At 37.1% G+C, this 21,743-nt stretch overlaps 1 protein-coding gene across 6 annotated transcripts in view; it reads right to left on the reverse strand.

Moving 5' to 3' along the window:
* Window positions 1-21,743, reverse strand: part of LOC129746565 (transcription factor collier) — a 141,759-nt gene that overhangs the window by 11,778 nt on the left and 108,238 nt on the right. Inside the window, exons 7-13 of one of the 6 annotated variants that reach the window (XM_055740264.1) lie at window positions 13,129-13,210; window positions 12,097-12,277; window positions 5,539-5,693; window positions 5,301-5,427; window positions 4,995-5,225; window positions 4,748-4,927; window positions 4,137-4,319 (exon numbers count right to left, since the gene is read on the reverse strand). In XM_055740264.1, coding sequence (XP_055596239.1) covers window positions 4,174-4,319; window positions 4,748-4,927; window positions 4,995-5,225; window positions 5,301-5,427; window positions 5,539-5,693; window positions 12,097-12,277; window positions 13,129-13,210 — 1,102 coding nt within the window. In that variant the 3' untranslated portion in view covers window positions 4,137-4,173. The remainder of the gene's footprint in view (window positions 1-4,136; window positions 4,320-4,747; window positions 4,928-4,994; window positions 5,226-5,300; window positions 5,428-5,538; window positions 5,694-12,096; window positions 12,278-13,128; window positions 13,211-21,743) is intronic. The other 5 variants (XM_055740263.1, XM_055740265.1, XM_055740267.1 and 2 more) reach the window with 5 other exon arrangements.

A 21,743-nucleotide genomic window follows, 5' to 3' on the forward strand; every position in this document is an offset into this window, starting at 1 on the left:
GTGCTCTGTTCGCCCCGATCCATCAAGTTCAAATAAAACGCGTTTTCAAATTGATTATAGTGAAAAATCCAAAAAATTAATTATGATGAAAATTGAGGAACAATGTGTACATCATGTTATGTTTCTGTAAAAATAATAAGAAGATATCTATTTTGCAGAAAAATAATACTTTAAGAAGTACGAAGCTCATCCTCATTAAAATTTATTTAAGAAAATACGTTTTTTTTTGTGGAAAAGAGGATTGCCTTCTAGGCCCCATAGTGGTCGTTCAACCTTTTCCCCCAAGAAATCAAGTCTGTATGCCAGTGAAAGGAGAGCAATCATATAATCTTAGGCGCAATGCAGCGCATAAATAGTTTGCTTCGCTCGGCATTGAAATTACGCAACCTCTTCTTTGTGTGGTGTAGTAAAGGTGGTAGTGAAAAACTGAGCATTGAATTTATAATTCTAAAAATTGAGATGAATAAAATTAGTATCCAGCAATCTTTGTTGACTTCTGAATCTTTAAAAAGGAAAAATTATCCGAATTTTTGGATGGAGGCTATCACTAATCACTAATCGTACTTCCATAGCCAGAACTTATGTCTGAGTCCCAAAGAATAACAAATGTGTTATTATTCTTCTTGTCTTTGTTCATGTTTTTAATTATTTTAACATTAAAACATTAAAATGATCAAAAACACAAAATGGTTGGGCCTACCATGGAGCAGAGAACGCAGAGACATCCGGAACACAGGAACAGGAAGAAACGTGGACCACCAGTACCATACGTTTCAAGTGGGCAGAGTATGTATCGTTGGAAGCATGCTAAGAAAAATGCTCCTTGATGAAGAAACCCTGCGTTACCTAGAGTAATTTGGCCAATCACTTGGGTCATTCTGAGGGGCTGGAAATAATTTATTTTGTACACAGAAATCACAAAATCTAAGTATTTTGAAGAATTTGCTGTAATAAATAAAATGACTTAAGAAATCTAAGTTTATTTTGTATTTCTTGAACTGTTTTGGATTTCAGTGTACGATCATTTCTGGTCATCGACCAAGGATAAAGCGCCTTTACTCGCTCTTGGAAAGAAAAAAGAACAGAAAGAACATCAAAAGAACACAAAACCTTACGAGTCGTGTTCATAACTCGTAAGGTTTTTAAACGACTTTGACCTAGATTCATAAACAATTGACTTATTACATTTCCTTAAACATATATTGAATATTGTAAAGATTAATGGGTATATAATATTATGTAAAATCCGTGGGCATGGTAAGAGGCTCATTTATATCACTCTGATATAAATGGGTATGCCTTGTCGCGCAAGATCTTAAAATATCGAATAGTGAAAATATCACACCAGATCTTGCGAGCACGAACGGATCCCTGATGAACACCAGTGAAACGGAACCTACGTGTTGGCCCCACGGCTTTAAACTAACGTCTTACCAGTGTTCAATATGGTCCGATCAGTATTGATTGTTTGACCTGATATAATTATTCATACAATTTGTTTAATAAAGTTTTGTATATTTCAGGTCCTTTTTTAAGAAGTCCAGATGTGTCCCCGTATCCTAAGCTTCAAGGAGTCACGAATTAATAACTCAATGTGTTACTAGGCAAGGTAAAGGTTGTAGTATTCGCGTCCCCAATGCTCTAGTAAGTGTGCATTTGCGGTTTATGAATTTCGAAGGCTTATTCTTAAACCAAGCATTTTACAAGAACTAGAGGCTCATTGGATCAGAATGCTTTTTGGACAGTTTCCTGTTAACAATAATTCTTTCTCATTTCAACGCTTTTTGCTAGATTTGACTATTGTTCGGTTAGGTTTGAAATTCAATTAAGGAAGTCGAAGAAAGATGGTACGATTTGGAAAAAACAATAATAAAAAGGTAGTCCAGGAAAATAATATCGGGAATCAAAAATAGGAATGTAATTCATTTCAACTGAAACAGATTGAGGAAAGTTGCTCTGAGAAGTTGTTCAAAGTTAGCGATGAGGCTTTAGAAGAACAGCATTATCATTAGTAGTATGATCCTATTCGGTTATTAATCAGTTTTTTTTAAATTCTTTGTGTAAGTAGAATTTTTACAAGTGCTGCCAGTGATAAACACCTTTTAATGGAGATTCGGTTTTATGGTATCCAAGTTGTTAATATAATTACATATTTGGAAATATCTTTTATTAGCCAATCTATGCTAATCTCAAGCGAAAACAATCATAGGCTCAAAGTTCTTGAATCGAGTAAGGTTAGGTGACAGGTAGGGTCCAACATAATACTATTCACTGTGACAACAAACCTCAGCCCTACAGTGGCTACTATTTGTTGCTCACTCCACACAACACAATACTACTCACTGTGGCAACAAACCTCAGCCCTACAAAGGCTACTATTTGTTGTTCACATAACACAATACTATTCATTGTGGCAACAAACCTCAGCCCTACAGTGGCTACTATTTGTTGCTCACTTCACATGACACAATACTACTCACTGTGAAAACAAAACTCGTCCTTACAAAGGCTACTATTTGTTGCTCACTTCACATGACACAATACTTTTCATTGTGACAACAAACCTCAGCCCTACAAAGGCTACTATTTGTTGTTCACATAACACAATACTATTCATTGTGACAACAAACCTCAGCCCTACAAAGGCTACTATTTGTTGCTCACTTCACATGACACAATACTACTCACTGTGAAAACAAAACTCGGCCTTACAAAGGCTCACTTCACACGACACAATAATACTATCACGACAAACCTCAGCCCTCTAAAGCTACTATTTGTTGCTCACTTCACATGACACAGTGTTACACATTATTCAACCGATATAAAATACCCTCGCTCGCAATACAGCTAATTGGTAAGCCCAGCCCTGGTTCGCCAGGGTTTGACTTGTCAGAGAGCAACCGGAGTTTAAATGAGACACATTCTTAATCCGCCCGGTGTATTGCGGTCTCCTCCCAATCCTTCCCATTTCATTTACCTAGCTTTCCCCCGCGGTGAAAAATTTTGGCCTCAAAAGGGCCGTGTGATTTCTCATAAAGCTGCCGCATGAAAAAAAAAAAAAATATAATATTATGTAAAATAAGCAAAAAAGATGCAGGAATAATACTTAGCTTTCATTTCTCCTGCTCATGATGATTATCACATTTCCTCAGGTAGAACTCAGCAACCCAGTAGGTTGCCCTTCCCCCAAAAAAATTGAATAGATCGCAGCAGTCACAAAATTTAACAGTTTGATCACAAGTTGTCAGTGGCAAAAAATATTTATCTTTTTCTCGCAAAATCTACTGAATGAGTTTCTACCTCAGATACCGAAAAATTCACATTCAAATGTTATTGCAAATATCTAATTCATTCTAGAACATTTCAGAGCTCACATGCGTAACAAAATTCTTCTGCATTCTCCTTCAAATAATACTCTTCCCCCCCCGCACAAAACCTTTTTTCACTTTAATTTATAGCTCGTTACGAAACGTATGGCTGATAGATGTAAAATTTTTCTTGTTTCGCCATTAAACTTAAAACTCTTTTTTGTTCACAATAAATGTATTAACTTGCATAACTTGCATGTTTGTAATAACAATTTGCCAAACGAACTACGCACATGGAGCAAAACATAGGATCGACCGATTCCTTTGGTAGCTCACGAACGGCTCCTCCTGATTCACCCGCGCATGTAGCTCAAAAACACTGTATTTGTACATTTTCCACATTTTCCGACTGTATTTGTTTTGGAATTCCTCGAAAATATATTTTTTTTAAAATATTTTAGTAAAATTTTTAACAGGACGAAAAAAAACACGTGCTGACGGTTCAGCATACGCCTACTCTTCCCCGAATTTTTGGATGGAGGCTATCGAAGCAAACTAAAATGTATTTCTTTAAACAATCGATGCCAAATCGAGTATGCATTGAATTGAGAAATCTTAGAGATTTCGAACTTAGATATGTAGAAATCTCAATAAAGGTGTTGATTTATTGCTGCCAGCGGTAAAAAAAATCTAAACAAATTACCCATTGTTCTTTTTGTTCAAAATATTTGGATGTCGAAAACTATGTCAGTTTAGTTGTTGCAATCTTTCAAAAAATTAATGTTCAAGTTTTCGAAAAAGAAAAAAAAACCAAAAAATACTAACACGAGGGAGGGATCCGTACCTAGAGGGAACCGCCGCCTTAGACGGCGGTCGCTACAGACGACGTCGAAGCGTGCCAGAACTGATGGTGGGCTGCGGCGGCAGCTGCCCCTGCAGCCGTCGCCGGGTACCCGTGGGGCGACGGAACCAACTGCGAGTGCCACAGGTTTGCCGTCGAAGAAGTAACTGCGAGCACACCAATCGACAATCGAAGAGAGAGCGAGAAAGAGAGGAACAGAAGCAAGATCAGTGGTGTGTCGGTTTTGAACAACATCAGAGACAACAAACGTTAAGGAACACATCTAGGGTTGGGGAGGGTACTTTAGGGTTACATCATTAAGGGACACACAACATCAACAAATGGAAAATGGAACACGAAGTATCGACGGGCACATGCAGTACTAACGACAGCGTGTTCGTCGGAGGTTTTGATTTTGATTTTGAGGAGTCCGAAATCGGTTCTGGTGCTCTTCGCATCGTGCTGTAGCGAATGATTTGGTTTTTGTTTTTGAAGGGTTTTTGGCTAAGGCGAATCCTCGATGTTAGTATTGCATGTGTTTTATCGATTAAAGACGGGTGTCAATAGAAGTGTGACAACTTAAATCAGGACTTACTTGAGGAGGAGTTGAAGACACTGGCAGGCGAGGAGGTGAGACCGCTCATGTTTGAAGCCGTGGCATAACCATTACTGCTACCGTACGAACCTCCGCCGGACGAGTGAGGCGTTGAAGCACTGCTACAGTAGCCTCCCCGTGGACTCACGCTACTGCTCTGCGCCCGTGTGTATTCGTCAGCTAGAGGAAGAATGAGAGATGGAGTTTAGAAAGTCGGTCGATGAAGTAGAATAATGTTTAAGCTCACCTTCACCCCACTGTCCAGCTCCGTCTTGAACGCTGACAGCTAGTTGCCCGGTATAGGAATTGAAGCCCGAAGAACCGTTCGGTGATCGAGGCATCGAGTACAAAGCTTCTGCCAGATCTGCCGCTCGCTTTAAGATGATTTCCTTTGGTAGTTTCTCAGGATCTCCGGGATGCCGAGGGATTAGCTTTTGAAGTCGTTGGAACCCGTAATCGATGGTTGGTTCACTAAGCGCTGTTTAAGTGGAAAAAAGGTTTATTAGATGTGCTTCGCTTCAATTTTAAAGAACGCTTGAATCGGGAGACTTACAGACATAGACAAATCGACCGGGCGATCCTTTGCAGAACTGTTTACTTTTGTATGATAACGTAACCTCCACCACTCCTGGTATGTGTCGTGGCGGTGTCTGCACTCGAATGGCATGCGACGTTATTAACTGTAATAAGAAGAACAGTAATTAAATCAAATCCGTTCCCAAGAACCGAAAACAACACAGAAAAATGATTTTCGACGTAATCCATTTGGAAAAAAATCCCGAAAAACTTACCTCACTCCAAACGAGCATCGTTCCGAAAACCACCTGTAGCCCATCGAAGAAGTTGTCGCCAACGATGATAACCTGCGCTCCACCGGTTGTCCATCCTTCGCTAGGCGATATCGCCTTGATGCAGGGAGTTGCCATGGGAAGTGGCGGATAGATGCCTGCAAAAAAAGAGAAACCGAAGAACATGGATTTATTTTCCCGGTCCACCAAGGCGAAGCGCTAGGAACTTTTTTGCTTCAATCTCTCTCCCCCTACTGTGTTGTTGCAAGGGATCTATCTCTAACCTACTCGGGCACAACTTCTACGGTTGACATAATCCGATTATAGGAATCATAGCTACACGACGAACCAACCAACCAACGGAACCATCCAGAGAGACATGACGCCACGAAAAGCCACAGCCACAGCCACACTCAATTTGTGTCTCTATTAGCGGAGACTTAACTTCCATAGGACCACAATACGATACGTCGTTGCTACCGTCGAACCTTAAAGTCGAGCAGCTCTTCAACTGGTAGGTATGCAACAATAAAAAAAAGACACCGAGATTGTGGTAAAATCGAATTAAAAATTCTACCGCACGCGGTGATTGTTAACCGCACACCAAAAGAGCACTGACTGGTCGGTTGAATAGAGGACCGACTCTCTACACGTGGTCGATTACGCACCACAACACCTTTCCGGAGTTAGCACTTTTGCAGTTTGTGTGATCCAACTATACGTGATGACAAAACTGCTCCGAAACCGGCAGTGTGAATTTGTTCAAGCTCATGCATACATTTATCAGGGTAGCGCTAGTATTAAATAAGCAGAGCGTCGCGTGTCGTTTTGAAAAGAAAAAAAAATTAAAAAATACCAACTATAAAGCTTATTGCTTATTTGGGAAATACTATAACATTATTCCTAGAATAGTTTTTTTTTTGAGAATAATACGGACTTTTTTTTAGAACGTTGATGAATCTTTTAGGACTTTGCTCAATTTAGTTAATTTCAACATGATGTTAATTTTTTTAAATCAAAAACATTAAGTCTCGCGTGAGCTTTCGTTACGTGTATGAAAAATCTTATGAATTCATAGAGGACTGCTGCAAAAGTTATCAGCAGAACAACCTTAAGAACATGTCGTCCAGAGTCCAGACTACAAATATTCTACATGGAAAAAAGTTGCGACTAGTTTATGTCAATTTTTGTGTTTTTTTTTGTAATAAAACTGTTTGCTTACATTTTGTTTCATACGACGTAATGAAAGCTCACGCCAGAAGTATAGATCTGGGTGTTGCATACATACAGGCAATAAAAATAGATTTAAGTTTCAATAGAGGGATTTTGTCCCTTTTTTGTTTCGATTATAGTCGTTTTACCATCTTTATGGCATTTTTGACTCTATCAACGTTGCAGTTGACGGATTGTAATTTAAAAACTTATCCGGTACAACTGTGTTCGATGTTTACTCTTGGGCTCGATCTCGTGGACATCGGCTCAGAAGACAACAGACTTGCCAACTGAGCTATATCACAAGCCCTATTACTTAATAATGAATAAGGAAATTTGACCATAGTGAAATCGATACCCATAAAAGCAATACTCAATGCCTTGTCCGGTTATTCTTCGTAGATTCTCCAGGAAAATTTGCTGCTGGGAACAAAAACATGTGAATTTTCTTTCTTGTTTAATATAATTCAACAAAAAAACTTTATATATACTTAAATAAAACTTGTGACAACTGTGGTCTGTCGATGTTCAATTTTTGAAAAAATAATATAAAAAAAATATCAAATTGAAACCAAATTCTGAGAAAAAGAGAAAAAATGAGTTTAACATGAAACGTTATAACATCGACAAAACTCCTGAAAAACTAACAAATAAAAAAGTGGAACAAATTCAAGACAAAATTTTAACAAAAAGATAAATAAAACTCAGACAAAAATTATACATTATACAAATTATGCATTTAATTACAAACAATTGAAAAAAAATCGATTTGCAGTTAGTACAATAAAAAGAAAATTGTAGTAAAGGTTGAAAAACGAAATGATATTTCACAAATTTGAGATAATTGAGTTTGGCTCCTTAAGGGGGGAGTAGTGTCTAACACTTTAAAAAATCAGTTTTTTTATTTTTTTATTTTCTTATTGTAAAACATTTCAAGAATGTTGTGTCAAATTTTCAAGTCAATCGAAGCAAAACTGTAGAAATTGTAGGCCTTTATCTCCTCTTATCTAATACTGCAAGATAGCAAGAGCAGAAACTCCAAACGCGTTTTTCTCGAATGCACATTTTTAAAGTCGGAGTACATCGTCATTTGAAAACTACTTCACCGATTCTTTTCAAATTCGGAACATATTTTCTACATATAAAATACCAAACCCAACGATTTTCTTTTTTTTATACTTAGGGGAGATTTTATAGCTAAAAAATGGCGGATTTTCTCGTAAAAAATCGTAGTTTTTACTTCAAACAGCCACAAAAATTTCATAATTTTTTTTTTAAGTTAAATAAAATCGTTGGGGTCCAGAAAAACATCTATTAAAAATATTTTGCTCTGATTTTTTGACTTCAGATGATTCTGTGCTGAGATACAGTGTCCACCGCAAATACTGTTTTCTAAAAGGCATCCTAGAAAGTGCTCCGTCACCGGCTCATTTTTCAATATTTTTTTACGAAAAAATTACTAAATGTTCTTTTTACAATGCTTTGTATAATGCAAAAAATTTGTATACATTTGTTTGAATGATAGCTCTGAAAAAAAAAATCGTGAAAATGGTGTTTTTTTTTACCTGTTAGACCCTACTCCCCCCTTAAAGCCTGAAGGTATGAGCCGTTTCAAATAGAGAAATTACAAAAATAAAAAAAAATGAGCTTAAACTAAAATTAAATCAAAACAACTTTGATACCAAAGTGAGGAATATTTGAACACAACTGAGACAAGTTTCAGACAAAATGAAAATAAATTGATAAAAATGGGAAACATTTTAAAAACAAAATGAAGACAATAATAAGACAAATCAAACCAAATCTAAACAAACTGAAACATACCTTCTTTAAAAAAAAAAATAATCAAACAAAGCTAAGTCAAAATCAAAATTCAATTTATTGAAACCTAACTGAAACCAAATTAAACCTTGTTTTAAAAAAATATTAACCACATGGAAAATTCATTTTTTGCCACTTTCGTTAGAGATTGTTTAAATTTGTTTTCCTAAGTTTTCACTTTTATGCTTCAATTTCTCTTAACTATTTCAATTATTACTTCATATAGTTTAACATTTTGGTTTAACTCTTGTCTCAGTTTTGTGTCGATTCCATCTGTTCTTATAAATGTATTTTATTCTATTTCGTCTCAATTTTGCCCTAATTTTGTATCAATTGTGTCTTGTTTTGTATCTTCTTAAATTATTCTCAATTTTTCCTTAATTTTGTTTGATTTTCATCTTAGTGAATTCCTAATTATCCTTTTTTGTATTCTTAATGTTGTTTTGATTTTCTTACAAGTTTTCCTCTATTTGTCCTAATTGAGAATTTATGAAAAAATTTCGAAAAATTAAAAAAAAAAGAATTAAAAATCAAAGATAAAAAACAACGGTAAAATTTATATATGTAAAAAAATGACAACAAAAAGTCAAGTATAAAAGCATATTGACACACTTGGGACTTGTTCACTGACAAAATGTTTATAATGAACAAAATTGGGCAGGCAAAACTTAATAAAAAAAGTAAAATTCTTTCAAGTATGGCAAAACAGACTTCATAGATAAAATTGGTTTCAACAGATAAATTTGCTCCAAATTCACCACATTAACAATTTTCGCAAAATCGTTGCAATAGAGTGTGTTGGGTTGTAGTAACCTTAATGGAATTTCAAAAACCCTGTTGTTTCAAAAGTTTCCTTTTTGGTCGAAACCTACGATTGAATTTTTGCAGTTTTTTTAAATGGAATTTTGGCACCCGGGTTTTGATTTGAAATTTTGTAGGAAAAAAAAGCGCGAAAATTTGTTCGGAGAATGTCACTTTTTCCCAAAAAAAATGACAAAAATGACAAAAATGACAAAAATGACAAAAATGACAAAAATGACAAAAATGACAAAAATGACAAAAATGTTAAAAATGACAAAAATGACAAAAATGACAAAAATGACAAAAATGACAAAAATGACACAAATGACAAAAATGACAAAAATGACAAAAATGACAAAAATGACAAAAATGACAAAAATGACAAAAATGACAAAAATGACAAAAATGACAAAAATGACAAAAATGACACAAATGACAAAAATGACAAAAATGACAAAAATGACAAAAATGACAAAAATGACAAAAATGACAAAAATGACAAAAATGACAAAAATGACAAAAATGACAAAAATGACAAAAATGACAAAAATGACAAAAATGACAAAAATGACAAAAATGACAAAAATGACAAAAATGACAAAAATGACAAAAATGACAAAAATGACAAAAAAGACAAAAATGACAAAAATGACAAAAATGACAAAAATGACAAAAATGACAAAAATGACAAAAATGACAAAAATGACAAAAATGACAAAAATGACAAAAATGATAAAAATAACACCTATGACAAAAATGACACGTGCTCGATTCCCCGATTCCTCGAATCCGAATAATAGAGAATCTAATGAAGGCCATTTCATTGGTCTAAAATCAATAACTTTCTTGTAAAAATAATATTTCTAAAATTGGACGGAAAATCTGTCAGTGTTGCTAGTTTCTATTCATTAAAAAAGTTTTAACTATTTTCTCGATAGTCCTAGCGCTTTGCCGTCTAGGGCAAAAATGTTGCCAAAAAATTTTCCAGTGATATATTGAAATCTCAATTGCATTGCGTGTGAACAAAATATTCAAGGAAAACCAAATAAGTGACATTCTCCGAACATTTTTTTTCGTTTTAACATCCAAAATTTAAAATCCAAACCCGGGTACCCAAATCTCATTTAAAAAATCTGCAAAAATTCGGTCGTTCGTTTCGACCAAAAAGGAAACATTTTAGACAACAAGGTTGTTGAAATTCGAGGAAGGTTGCAATTCGACACACCTTATTGTTGCAAGAGTGATTAAATTGAAATGATTAAAGAAATGGACAAAATTGACAAAATAGATAAAATGGATAGAAAATACCACATAAATATTAGGGAAAAAATTGACAAAATCTACAAAATATACCAAAAATATATAAATACAATTGAAAAATTGGGAGATTTAACAGAATAGATAAAATTGACAAAATCAATAGTATTGATAAAATTGAGACAAAATTTATTAGCTTAAAAAAAATGAAAATTGACAAAATTCATAAAATTGAGATTTTTGTCTCTATGTATAAAAAATGTAGTGAAAATATTGACAAATGTGACCAAGTGATAAAATAGACAAATGTGACGAAACTGGCAAAATAAACGATATTGATAAAAAAAGAACTATTTGACGAAATGGCAAAACTTCCAATTGAATAAAACGTCATGACGATACGACGGAATTGAGAAAAATAGACAAAATTGATAAAATAGAAAAAATTGGGAAATCGTTGAAAAATTGAACTAAATTGTCAAAATTAAAAAGTTTAACGGTACTGACAATTGCCGAACTTAAAAACTCGAAGCAATTAACTGGCAAATTTAAACTTTATTGACAGAAATGAGATGATTGGCAAAATTTACAGGTTGTTAAGCTTGGACCATGAAGAAAGATTACCACCTTATTCTAATGGACGGCATAATAATAAGTGATTTGTGAATTCGATTCCAAATTTACCCTTTTTGCATTGCATGATTCTTCATAAAGAACGAATAAATTTTGACTCGCTCCGATAGTTTCAACCGGCTAAAAAGGCAATCAAGTGCGGAAAATTGCATTTTTGATTTATCGCCTTTCTTCGAAGGAATGAAATGCATTCCCATCTACTTCATAAAGAAAGTAGGTGTATCAGGTACCATTTGATCGGTTCCTAATGAGCAGTTCCGAGAATCATGTTAGAAGGAACTTTTCTACCACATCAGTTGGTTTTGGTGTTTGGTTTATGGCTTTGGTGGGTGGGCGGAAGTTCGATGGTGTGTTCAATTCCTTGTGTCTGCTGGGAATATCTACTAGTCCCTACTCTAAGTACGAACGACGATAACCTGCTGGCATTCGCAAACACACATCGGAGTTTTGCGCTAGTCCGGATTCCAGAAACGGAGAAAGCGTTTGTAAGCTTTTTTTTTTTGCTGTTCTATTGAAAACTTTGTGGTTGAAGGAGGAAGTTGTTGAAGAGAAAAAGGTATGGCGTTTCTCCGTTCGAGGATCGGTCTTCGTTTGTGGGCCAATCGAACTGAATAGTTAATACCAATTGGGAAAATAAAACAAAACTGCACACACGATTAATTCTACTCAACTTGGCTTCTTGAGGGCTTGTCTATTGGTTTTATGTTATTTTTTTTGGTTTTGTGGAAATATTTTAAAAGGAAAACCAACGGACAAGCCCGAACCAATTCGACAAAACACTAGAGAAAAACTATAGGTAAATTAAGGAAAAAAATAAATTTGAATTTTGAAACCGACCGTCGTACGTACTGTCCGGGGCCAGGCCATGGCCCGAAATTGCCAACGGGGAACTGGCCGTACCTTCCGGATCGAGCCGTTTCGCCCGCCGCCCGTGCTTGCTGTTGTTGTGCACGAACATGTTGTCGGAGATGGCCAGCAGCGGTCCGTCCACGGCGACCTGGGTCGCTATCACTACCTGCAATATATGGGGAAGGAAGGAAGGAGGGAAGGTGCCGGAAAAAGGAACGTGAAGACAAAGAATAAGAAATATAATTAATTGAATCGATGAGGCGGTAAAGAAGAGCAGCTGCTGCGAGGCGAGCGAACGCGAGAGAAGGGTAACGAAGGTGGTATCAAAGATGGAGAACGTTTAAAAACCACAAACTCGCTCTCTCTTACCTACACCTTGGTCGACCATGGCGGAGGAGTAGGAGAAACAAGCTTTTAATTTATGGTCGACATGTAAAACCAACGACACGACGACGGTGTGGCAAACGAGCGAAGGTAGGACACGAAGCAAGAAAATTTGTAGATCGTGCAAGATGGAGGAATTTATTGCCATCGTTATTAGCTGGTTTTAAAAAGACTCCGCAACGAGTGTGAAGTAGGCGGTGACGTTTCTACATTTTTTCGCCGCTTCGCCATCGAGTCTCGATTTAGTAGGTACTGACAAACTGCGGACGGGTTACTTTGTTCTATTTCGAGCTTTTCCTTGGATGAGCCAAATTTATTGGATTTTCCACATAAAAACAGCTTACCCGTGCATTTTCCAGCTTTCCTCTTTGAGTGGTTTTAATTTATGTCCCTTGTCTTACGTTTTCGTCGCTCCTTCGTCACCTTCTCTCGAGTTAACCGCCTGCCAACCAAAGATGGACGCGACCAGAAGATAAAGGGAGTGAGTGAACAATTTTACAAATTACCATCCACTAAGCGACGGCAATTTGCCTCGGATTGGGCACCCTTCCCTTAAACCGGTTCGCTGTCCAAGGCTAAAGAATGTTCAACTGCTGCTGAACGGGGGACGGGGTAAACATGGCGATTAATACTCACTTGAAACCGTCGCATATCGCGGGGATTGCCGGCATTCTTTAAGCAGTTCTGGTTGCACTTGAGGAAAAATTTAAGGAAAAATCTGAAACGAGACAGCAAACAAGGGAAGAGATGAGAAATGTAAACAAACCAACGTAGACGAAGTTAAAGGTATATGGAAGTAAAGTAAGGAAAAAAAATCTCGACGATTAAACTTTACGAGCTAACTGAGCACACGGTAATCACACACTCAAGAAAGAAGCGAGCGACGCGATGTCCTCTCGGGGGTATTGTAAAAAATGTCATCGCATCGCTCAGATTTGTATCCGAATGGGGGCGCCTCCGCGGTTGTTCCGAGTCTTTCTGCGTTTGGTTCCATTTGGACTCTTTTACAACTGCTTTAGTGTGTAGTTTATCGTCGTTACCCAGCCCAGCAGTTTGGTGAAAGGGGTCCGAACGCGAGATCAAAGAGTACAGTGGATACTTCGTTAAAGCGCACGGTATTGCACCCACTGGGATTCCGGTTTGACAATTAGATGGTAAACAAAACAATGCGGTTTTTATTGTCGTTGGCTGCTCGGTCGTTCCGAGTTGAAAGTAAACACGCGCGCACGTTTAAAAGTTTGTTGCTACCGGGAAACGAAAAGTGAATGTGTATTGCTGATTTTTGTCTAATATGATCACAAATTAACATTTGCTGCCTGAAAAGAACCACTCCATCAAAACCGAGTGAACGGAGCCGTGAAAATCGTAACAGATTTTTCCACTTCAGCCACCCGACAGTCATCATTCAAGGGACAAGTGGCACCTGATTACAGTGCCGAACGTAAACAGAAAACCCACTTTTTAGGAGCAACCCCTAGCAACCAAACTTCGAAAAATCCTGGTTGGTGCTAATGATTGATAGCTTTTCGTTTTGTAAAAAAACCCTCCATCGATAGTGATACTTCCGCCTTCTCTTGAACCCTCCTAACGATCGGCAGGGTGCGTCCTTTGTGCCTCGGAAAAATGCACCAGTTTGCCAACCTGTTATACGTATCAACTCAATTACGGTTCCTTTGTAAATATTTTATTATTTCTATACTGTTTTTATTTATTAATAACTTCTGGTCGCTTTTCTTCCGATCGGGTCCGGTCCGGGTCGCGCGCCCGCCTTCAATCGGGAAGCTGCTGCCGGTTACCCGCCGAGTGTTGTCTATTTAATATGTGATTTGGCCGGAGGCTAACATCTGTTGGATTTTGCGTCAGCCCTTCGGGGTTCTTTTTTTTTGCTCTCCTTCGAAAGAACCGGGAAAGTGAAACTGAATCCTAACCGCATATGCAACAAACTACCAGCACCGATCGGAGTTCGAAGTTTCGGGGTTGCACAAGTCCCGTTGCGGAGGGGTTGCACCCGAAGAGTAAACAAATTCCGTTTTGCAACCAGCTAGCCCGTTTCGTTTGAGGAGGAGTAGGATCCGATGTCCTCGGCCGGGTTGATGCTGTTTGTTGGCTCTCTTGGCTGAAGGAGTGTTTACTCAATGGTACTTTAGTGGTTGCAGAGTGCTCGTTACTGTTCGTTCGTCCTCGGAAACCACCACCCGCTGTGAGGGCTAATGATTATAGATATTTGTTATGAATAGGGAAAATAATTAGTTTAGCACTTGTACGCGCGGCGGCGCATCGAGGCTGCTGGTTGATGCTAATTCGGCTCAGTGCGCTAGCGCCAGGTATCGGATTTCCGGTAGCAGATGAGCCATATGTGCTCCTGTCTATTGAGGATTTCGAGAGGGCGATTATCTTTCTGTCGCGGTTTTCGAAAGGCTCATCTGTCGCGCGAAGGATTGCGGTTGGATTAGGTTCATAGGTTTTTTTTTTGAACAATTTTGCAACTCGAGACGGAACAATTATGCATCTGTACTAGGGTGTCCCAAAATTGCATAACTTCTGGGAATCTGGGGGCTCACCCTCCAAATGGTAGATTAGGATGTGCAGAACAAACTTTTGTATGGGGCCGACTAAAAAAAATCATGTTTAGAGGTTCCGCAAGCGCGATCTTTAAAAAAAGTCCACTTTCAAAATATTTGATTTTAAATAAATTCTGGGTCCAAAAATTTCCATAAAATTTATATATTTTATATTTTTTTAATTTTGTTTGAGTTAAAAACTACACGTAAAAAATACAAAATGAACCAAATTTGTATCAAAATGTAAAACTAGCAAGCTATTTTCAAAACAAAATTTTTTTTTGGTCCAAAAATTTTGAATTCAACTGACCAAAAAGTAGACCAAGCGTAGAATATTTTTGATACCAATGCCATCAGAAGATGCGGATTTTTGTGCACTTAAACTTTGCTGAACAAAACATGTGGTTTGTATAATTGTGTGAACAGCTATTCACGATTTAATGCTTAACAAAAATCACAATTTAGGATATTTTTTATTTAATTTATCAAATTTGTCTTAATAAATACCTACTTTAAAATCAAAATACTTGCAAAAAAAGACTTTGATGGTTTAAAAGAGTCATCAGAAGGCCATATGCCGAATTTGAGCCGAATCGGACAACAGGAAGGGGTTGCACTGAATCTCAAGTGTGAAAGGGATTCTGAGACATAGTGTTCTGAATTATCATAAAAAACTGGTTTTTCATCATTCATTTTTGTCTTTACGAATCGATTGCTTGATTATAAAGGTTTTATTAAAATTTCAATTAAGACTAACATTTTACTTGAAGACTGCAACTCGATTGGACTTAAAACAAAAAAGTTATGGCTGTTCCAAGAATGTATTTTTGTGGCAAATTGTCGTTTAACACACAATGAGTACTTTTTACTCATTGCGTTTTACAGGACAATTTGTAACCAAAATACAATCTTTGAACAGCCATAACTTTTTTGTTTTAAGTCCAATCGAGTTGCAGTCTTCAAGTGAAATGTTAGTCTTAATTGAAATTTTAATAAAACCATCTCAACATCTGTAAATTTTCTTCTCACTTCTCTATCCATCTTTATCAATTTCATAACTACTTTTCACCGATATGCCGAAAAATAAATTTACAAAATTAATTAACGGTGGTTAACTTATCTTAGAATTCAGATTCAGAATTCAGATTCAGAATTCAGATTCAGATTTCAGATTCAGAATTCAGATTCAGAATTCAGATTCAGACTCCGAGTTCATATATTTATTGCATACCTGAAGGAGTTATTGTTGAAGGATTTAATTTGCGTTCGAATTGATAATATTTTTACCGTTGGAAGTTTTTATAAATCACTAGTAGAACAATAAGTAATATTTAAATTTTCTATCGTTCCGTTCTAATTAAAAAATTCGATAAAATGTTGTCACTTTCTTCGGGAACCAGGTCTTCTCAATGAGTGTTAATCCAAATATTTTAATTGTACGACGAAGTGTCGGTACTTCTGCTGGAAAATAAATAAACACGGTGACATTTCAAGAGGGCAATAAATAAGCTGACTCTCGTCGCCACGTGAAACTAATCGTGCCAATAAATAACTTCAGTCCCGGTCCTGCGTTTTCGGTTTAAAAAACTTGGTCCAGGCAGGATTCCTGGGTCTTCACGCCGTATGTTGTTGTTATTTTGAACAAAATTAACATATTTATTTCATGTCACTCGTCGTCGTTGTCGTTGCCTTCGTATGAGCCCACCGGTTTTGACGGCGCTTCACTGTTTAGCCAGAGTCAGGAATCATGACGTTTCGGCCGATGCTGGAGTTTTCCCGGAGATTTTCCCTGAAATTCAGGGGAACCGGTAATTGAAGGACTCCTTTCATTCTCTCGTCTCTCAGCTGCTTTATTTTTTTCCGGTCCCCGTTAGTTTTCATTGTATGCAGGTCGTTTAGGATGGGTTCAGAACAACAGGAGGCTCGACTATTCGTTTGTTTTTTTTTCTCTGCCACTGTAATAAAAGAGGGTCTCCAGAACAGGTCATGTTTTTTTAACTGCCACTGGCTAATGTACGATGCGTGTAGGGAAAAAAGATATAGAGTATCAAATATATCACAGTTATTCGAGATCATTGCCGAGCAAAAAGGGACGCTAATGTTCTCCCTTTTTTCTGTTGTTTCGTTGTTTAGTTTTCACCAGCGGAGATTGACTTCGACGTCGAGCGCCCTTTAACAACAATTTCTGATTATGTCGAAAGTTTTTGCTTATTATTGCTCGGGAACAATGGGATAAATTTAAATAATGATCCGGTCCAGAAGTGACTCCTATCCATTCGGAAGTGGAAACCGCACTTACTTTGCTACGGCGGAAGGGAAATTTGTCACGTTGGTTTTTCGCGTTTGGCCGGCGAAGATTTATTCCAATGTCCCGAGAACTCCTTCTGGAGGAATAAAACTATAGATAGATCGTTCCTGGAAGTTACCGGTTGAGGCGTGTTTCCTTCCTCTAACAACTGATGACCTTACAACCCTAAGGAGAAGACGATGAAGGCTTCTCAAGAAAAAACATCTGCATTTGCCCGGTGTCGATTCTCACACCCAAACTTACATGACATGTTTTACAACCTCAAGAAGCAACATGACAAAGTATCTTCCGCTTTTCCGGAGAAGTGTAAACACCGCTAATATGCTAACAAATAAGGGCGTCCTATTACAGTCGAAGTTTGTGCCTGTAAACGAAGCTTGAGAACGAAGAAAAATTCCAGCACGCTAGAGGGCAAAAGTTGCGTATTCGGCTCGGGTGTTAGCATGTTTATTTGCCTTTTTGGTTATTTGAACTTTGAGAGTTCAAAAATTAAACGAAAGCTGTTAAAAATCAACAGGGTTAGCTGCATTTATCACTCAGGTGATTTTACTGTTGATTTCTGAATAACACGGGAAAACGCCTATATGTATGCAATTTATTGTGCAGTTCATCTGATTGATTTTAAATTGCTTACAGAAGAGCCCTCAAAACCTAAATTCAATTATTAAAGTTTCGAATAAGTTTTCATCCGATTAAAGTTGTTGTTCAAAATTTGAACTCTTCATTAAAACCCCTCAGCCTCAGCATTCGCTAACGAGACAGCTGTTATTCTATTAGAGAATCAAACACTTTGTAGCGAACAGCTAACGCGCGTCTTCTAATTTCTACAAACCGTTTTTCAGCCCACCACCCCGATCTAAACCGCCAAACAGGCTCGGCAAGTGTCTCATAAAAACAAACTACCTACTTACGGCAGGAGGAAACGAAGGCAAACCGAAATAAAACTCGCGGAATCACGATAAAAGTTCTCTTAATCACGTTGTCTTAAATAAATGCGCCATGACAGATAAAGTCAGCGCCCCTCAGCTGCCCCGTAAACGTGGGTCGTCTCGTCTCGATTGCCGGAGATGCTGAAAGGTGCCAATGACGTTGATGACGATGACACCTTCGAAAGCGTTAAAACAGCAGCCGGAAAAACACCTGGAAAAGCCTGACGAGATAAAGTTTGCCGAAAGCAGCAAAACAACACCATCTTCCGGAAACGCAAACGGAAAGAAGGGAGGGAAATCCTTAACCTACGGTTTTCCGCTTCCTCGGTGGCAGAAATACTACCCTAAGAAGAAGAAAGGCTTTGTTTATCCTGCGTGTAATCGTGTGCGAATGTTCTTTAGTTCACACCACCACAAGGCAAAAAATCGACAACAACAACACAAGTCCCACAAGCATGGCATCGAATCCCAAAGCCAACCTCCCCCTTCTTATGCTCGAAGTGAAGGAACGGCCTCCCTGCGTTCTAAATCCAAATCCGAAACCCGGAACCGGCCGCCGCCATCATTTGGAATCACGAACGCGGGACCAAATCTACCCTTGGCCTGCCGGTGGTGTCAGTATCGTCAGTGAAATTTCTCCCCATCGGATGATCTTCCGGAGGAAAAATCCCGGCTTAAAAAAAAGCGGGGTAGCATCATTATCCCCCGCACACACAGCAACAGTCATCGCCGCCGTCCGTCACATCTCATTGACCGTTGAAAGCGAAAGAGGGATGATTTTCTTTTCTTTTATCTCCATTTTCTTCCGTTCGTTCGTCTTTTGATACTCTGGCGATGTGGTTCGATTTTTAGTGCGACCCGTTCGGTTTGGAAACAGAAAATGGGAAAAATGTTCACGCATCGGCACCCCCAGAAAGGGGCACCCTTAGGAGTCACGAGATGTTAACCCTTTAAACGACAGAGTGTTTTTTTTTTCTAAAATAATACTCATATTGTCACGTTGTTATTGGAAAAAAAAATAAAATTACACTTTCCCAGAATCTCCGTTTTGTTTATCGGCATGGAATCAATTTTTAAAACGATCTAAGCAATCATCTTGAAAACCTGCACTTTTCTTCCACTCTGTATTCTTCACCAGAGTCGGAACAATTCTCAAACAATCTGGGCAACAGTTTTCATAATCTGTTCTTTTCCAGCCACTACTTGCTACTCGGATTTGGAACTATTCTAAAAAAATCGGAGAAACCAGCCACTCCGCTTTCCCAATAAACATTTTGGCTGCTTAAGAACGGCAATTTGCTGAACAGCTTGCTGGCTGATTAAAGCACGTTTAAAGAAGTTTTAGTGCAGCTAATGGGAGAAGTTGAAGCGTAGTTTACGTATTATTTTTTCAGCATTTGTTAAACAATTGCTGCTATCTTAGAAATTAAATAGTGTCAAAAGTAGAAATGGTCTACTGGGAGGATTTCATGTTTGTTTTGAAAACATGAGAAAAGAGCATTCCTACACTATATATTTCCTTTGTGCTGAGTAGCGTTTTTGTCGTTTTAGAATGAAAGCCGGTAAGCCGGAGGATTAAAGTTCGGAACAGGTTAAAAACAATAAAAAAAAACAACATGAAAAGGCAAAAAATTTATGCCAAACATTGGGCAGACATTGGTCATTTTATTTTTGTTTTTTTTTCGGCCGTGCTGTCAATTGACGTTTGGTGACATTCTAGCTGGATAATTTCTCCAAATCTATATGATTACACGGAGCAAAAAGACGACTGTTGTTCCAATTATTTCAGCTAGTTATACCAATCATCGAAGTGTAGTTGATATTTTCAACTTTAAATATAATAGATTCAACTAAAAACTGCTGTTTGACATAACGCAATCAACTATAAATATAATAGATTCAACTGTATTTAATTTATTTATAACAACATAATCCTTCGTGTACAGAAAACTTTGTTCAACCCGACTTCCGGTTTGGAGGGCACCTTTATCAAACTCCCAAGGGATCATCACCATCATCAAAGCTCGATGCTGACGGCGGTCTCTTCTTGAGAGTCACAGCTGAAGCCGAAGTAGAAGAAAACGTGAAAATTAATAAGTGAAAAAAGTGAAAAGTTATTCTGAATAAATGCAATTTAAATGTAATTAAGAAAAATGAACGAAGACTTCATAAAAAAAATGACCCAAAACCAGCTCTTGAGATATGATAACTTCCTAAGTAGACATAAGTAGAATTTACTATATGTATTTTAGTTGAACAAAAAAATCAATCATAGAATTCTAATTGAATTTATTTTATTTACAGTGAAATGAACTTTACCTGAAAAGTTGAATTTACTATATTCATTGATGAATGCACAATATCAATCATACGATTATAATTGAATCTATTATATTTATAGTAGAATGCATAAAATCAATCATACATCAATATAGTTCAGGGGTCGGGGAACTTTTTGAATCATTACCCCAAAACATTTTTATTTAATTTGATATTACCCCATGAGGAAGAGCAAAAAACGTATCCCCAGGGGGAAATATTCACTTCTGCATAAGCCGCTTAATTAAATAATAAATAATAATTAAATTAAATAATAAAACCAACAAATTCATAAAATTGTCAAAATGAAAATATACACTTTTCACTCACAAAATATTCACTGTTACCCCTAAGAATTTCCCTTTTACCACATTTGGAGTAATTTACCCCGGTTCACCGACCTCTGTTATAGTTGAATGTAAGCGGAATATTGTTGAAGAAACTATGCTTTTTTCTCCGTATAAAAGCTAAAAGCACGCTTTTTGAAGAATTTTGGTGGTCTTCTTTCAGTCAACCACGGTATTTTTTAGCCCTTTTTCAGCAAAAATTGTTTGTTGGGTCGCCACACCATTTGAGGAACTCACTTAACCATTCTGTAATCATCTGGGTTCGAGGGCCGTAATCTCGCTGCCCGAAAAATTTCAAGTATCAAGAAATAGAGGACTTAAACAAAACAAAAAATAGAGAAAAAGATGACTTAAAAAAACAAAAAAATCCCATTTATGGCAAAGGTGATAATCCTTCCAAGGATTAAGAAGGTTGGTTACTAAATATTTTTTATTTTGTTTCATTATAAAATACATACAAGAAATTAAAAAAATACAGATACGTAAAACCATATTTTTCTAAAGTATGTCGATTGTTTAAAAAAATCAGATTGCAAATAACTGCCTTGCAAAATATGGTTTAAAAATAACCATTTCCTAACTTCTGTTCTTCATTATGGTTACAAAATAACCATATTTCAACTTCTCCCCGAAAAGGCATTTTATGGAATCTCAAAGAGAAGTCAGAAAAAAACATAACGCAGAAAATGGTCAAATTTGGTTACTTTTGAACCTAATGTGGTAAAATAAATACTAGCGTGTGCTACACCCAAAGCTAAATTACACCTTGGTGCAGGGGTCTGTGGCC

The sequence above is a fragment of the Uranotaenia lowii genome, chromosome 2, assembly GCF_029784155.1.
Source record: "Uranotaenia lowii strain MFRU-FL chromosome 2, ASM2978415v1, whole genome shotgun sequence".
Taxonomy (NCBI): domain Eukaryota; kingdom Metazoa; phylum Arthropoda; class Insecta; order Diptera; family Culicidae; genus Uranotaenia; species Uranotaenia lowii.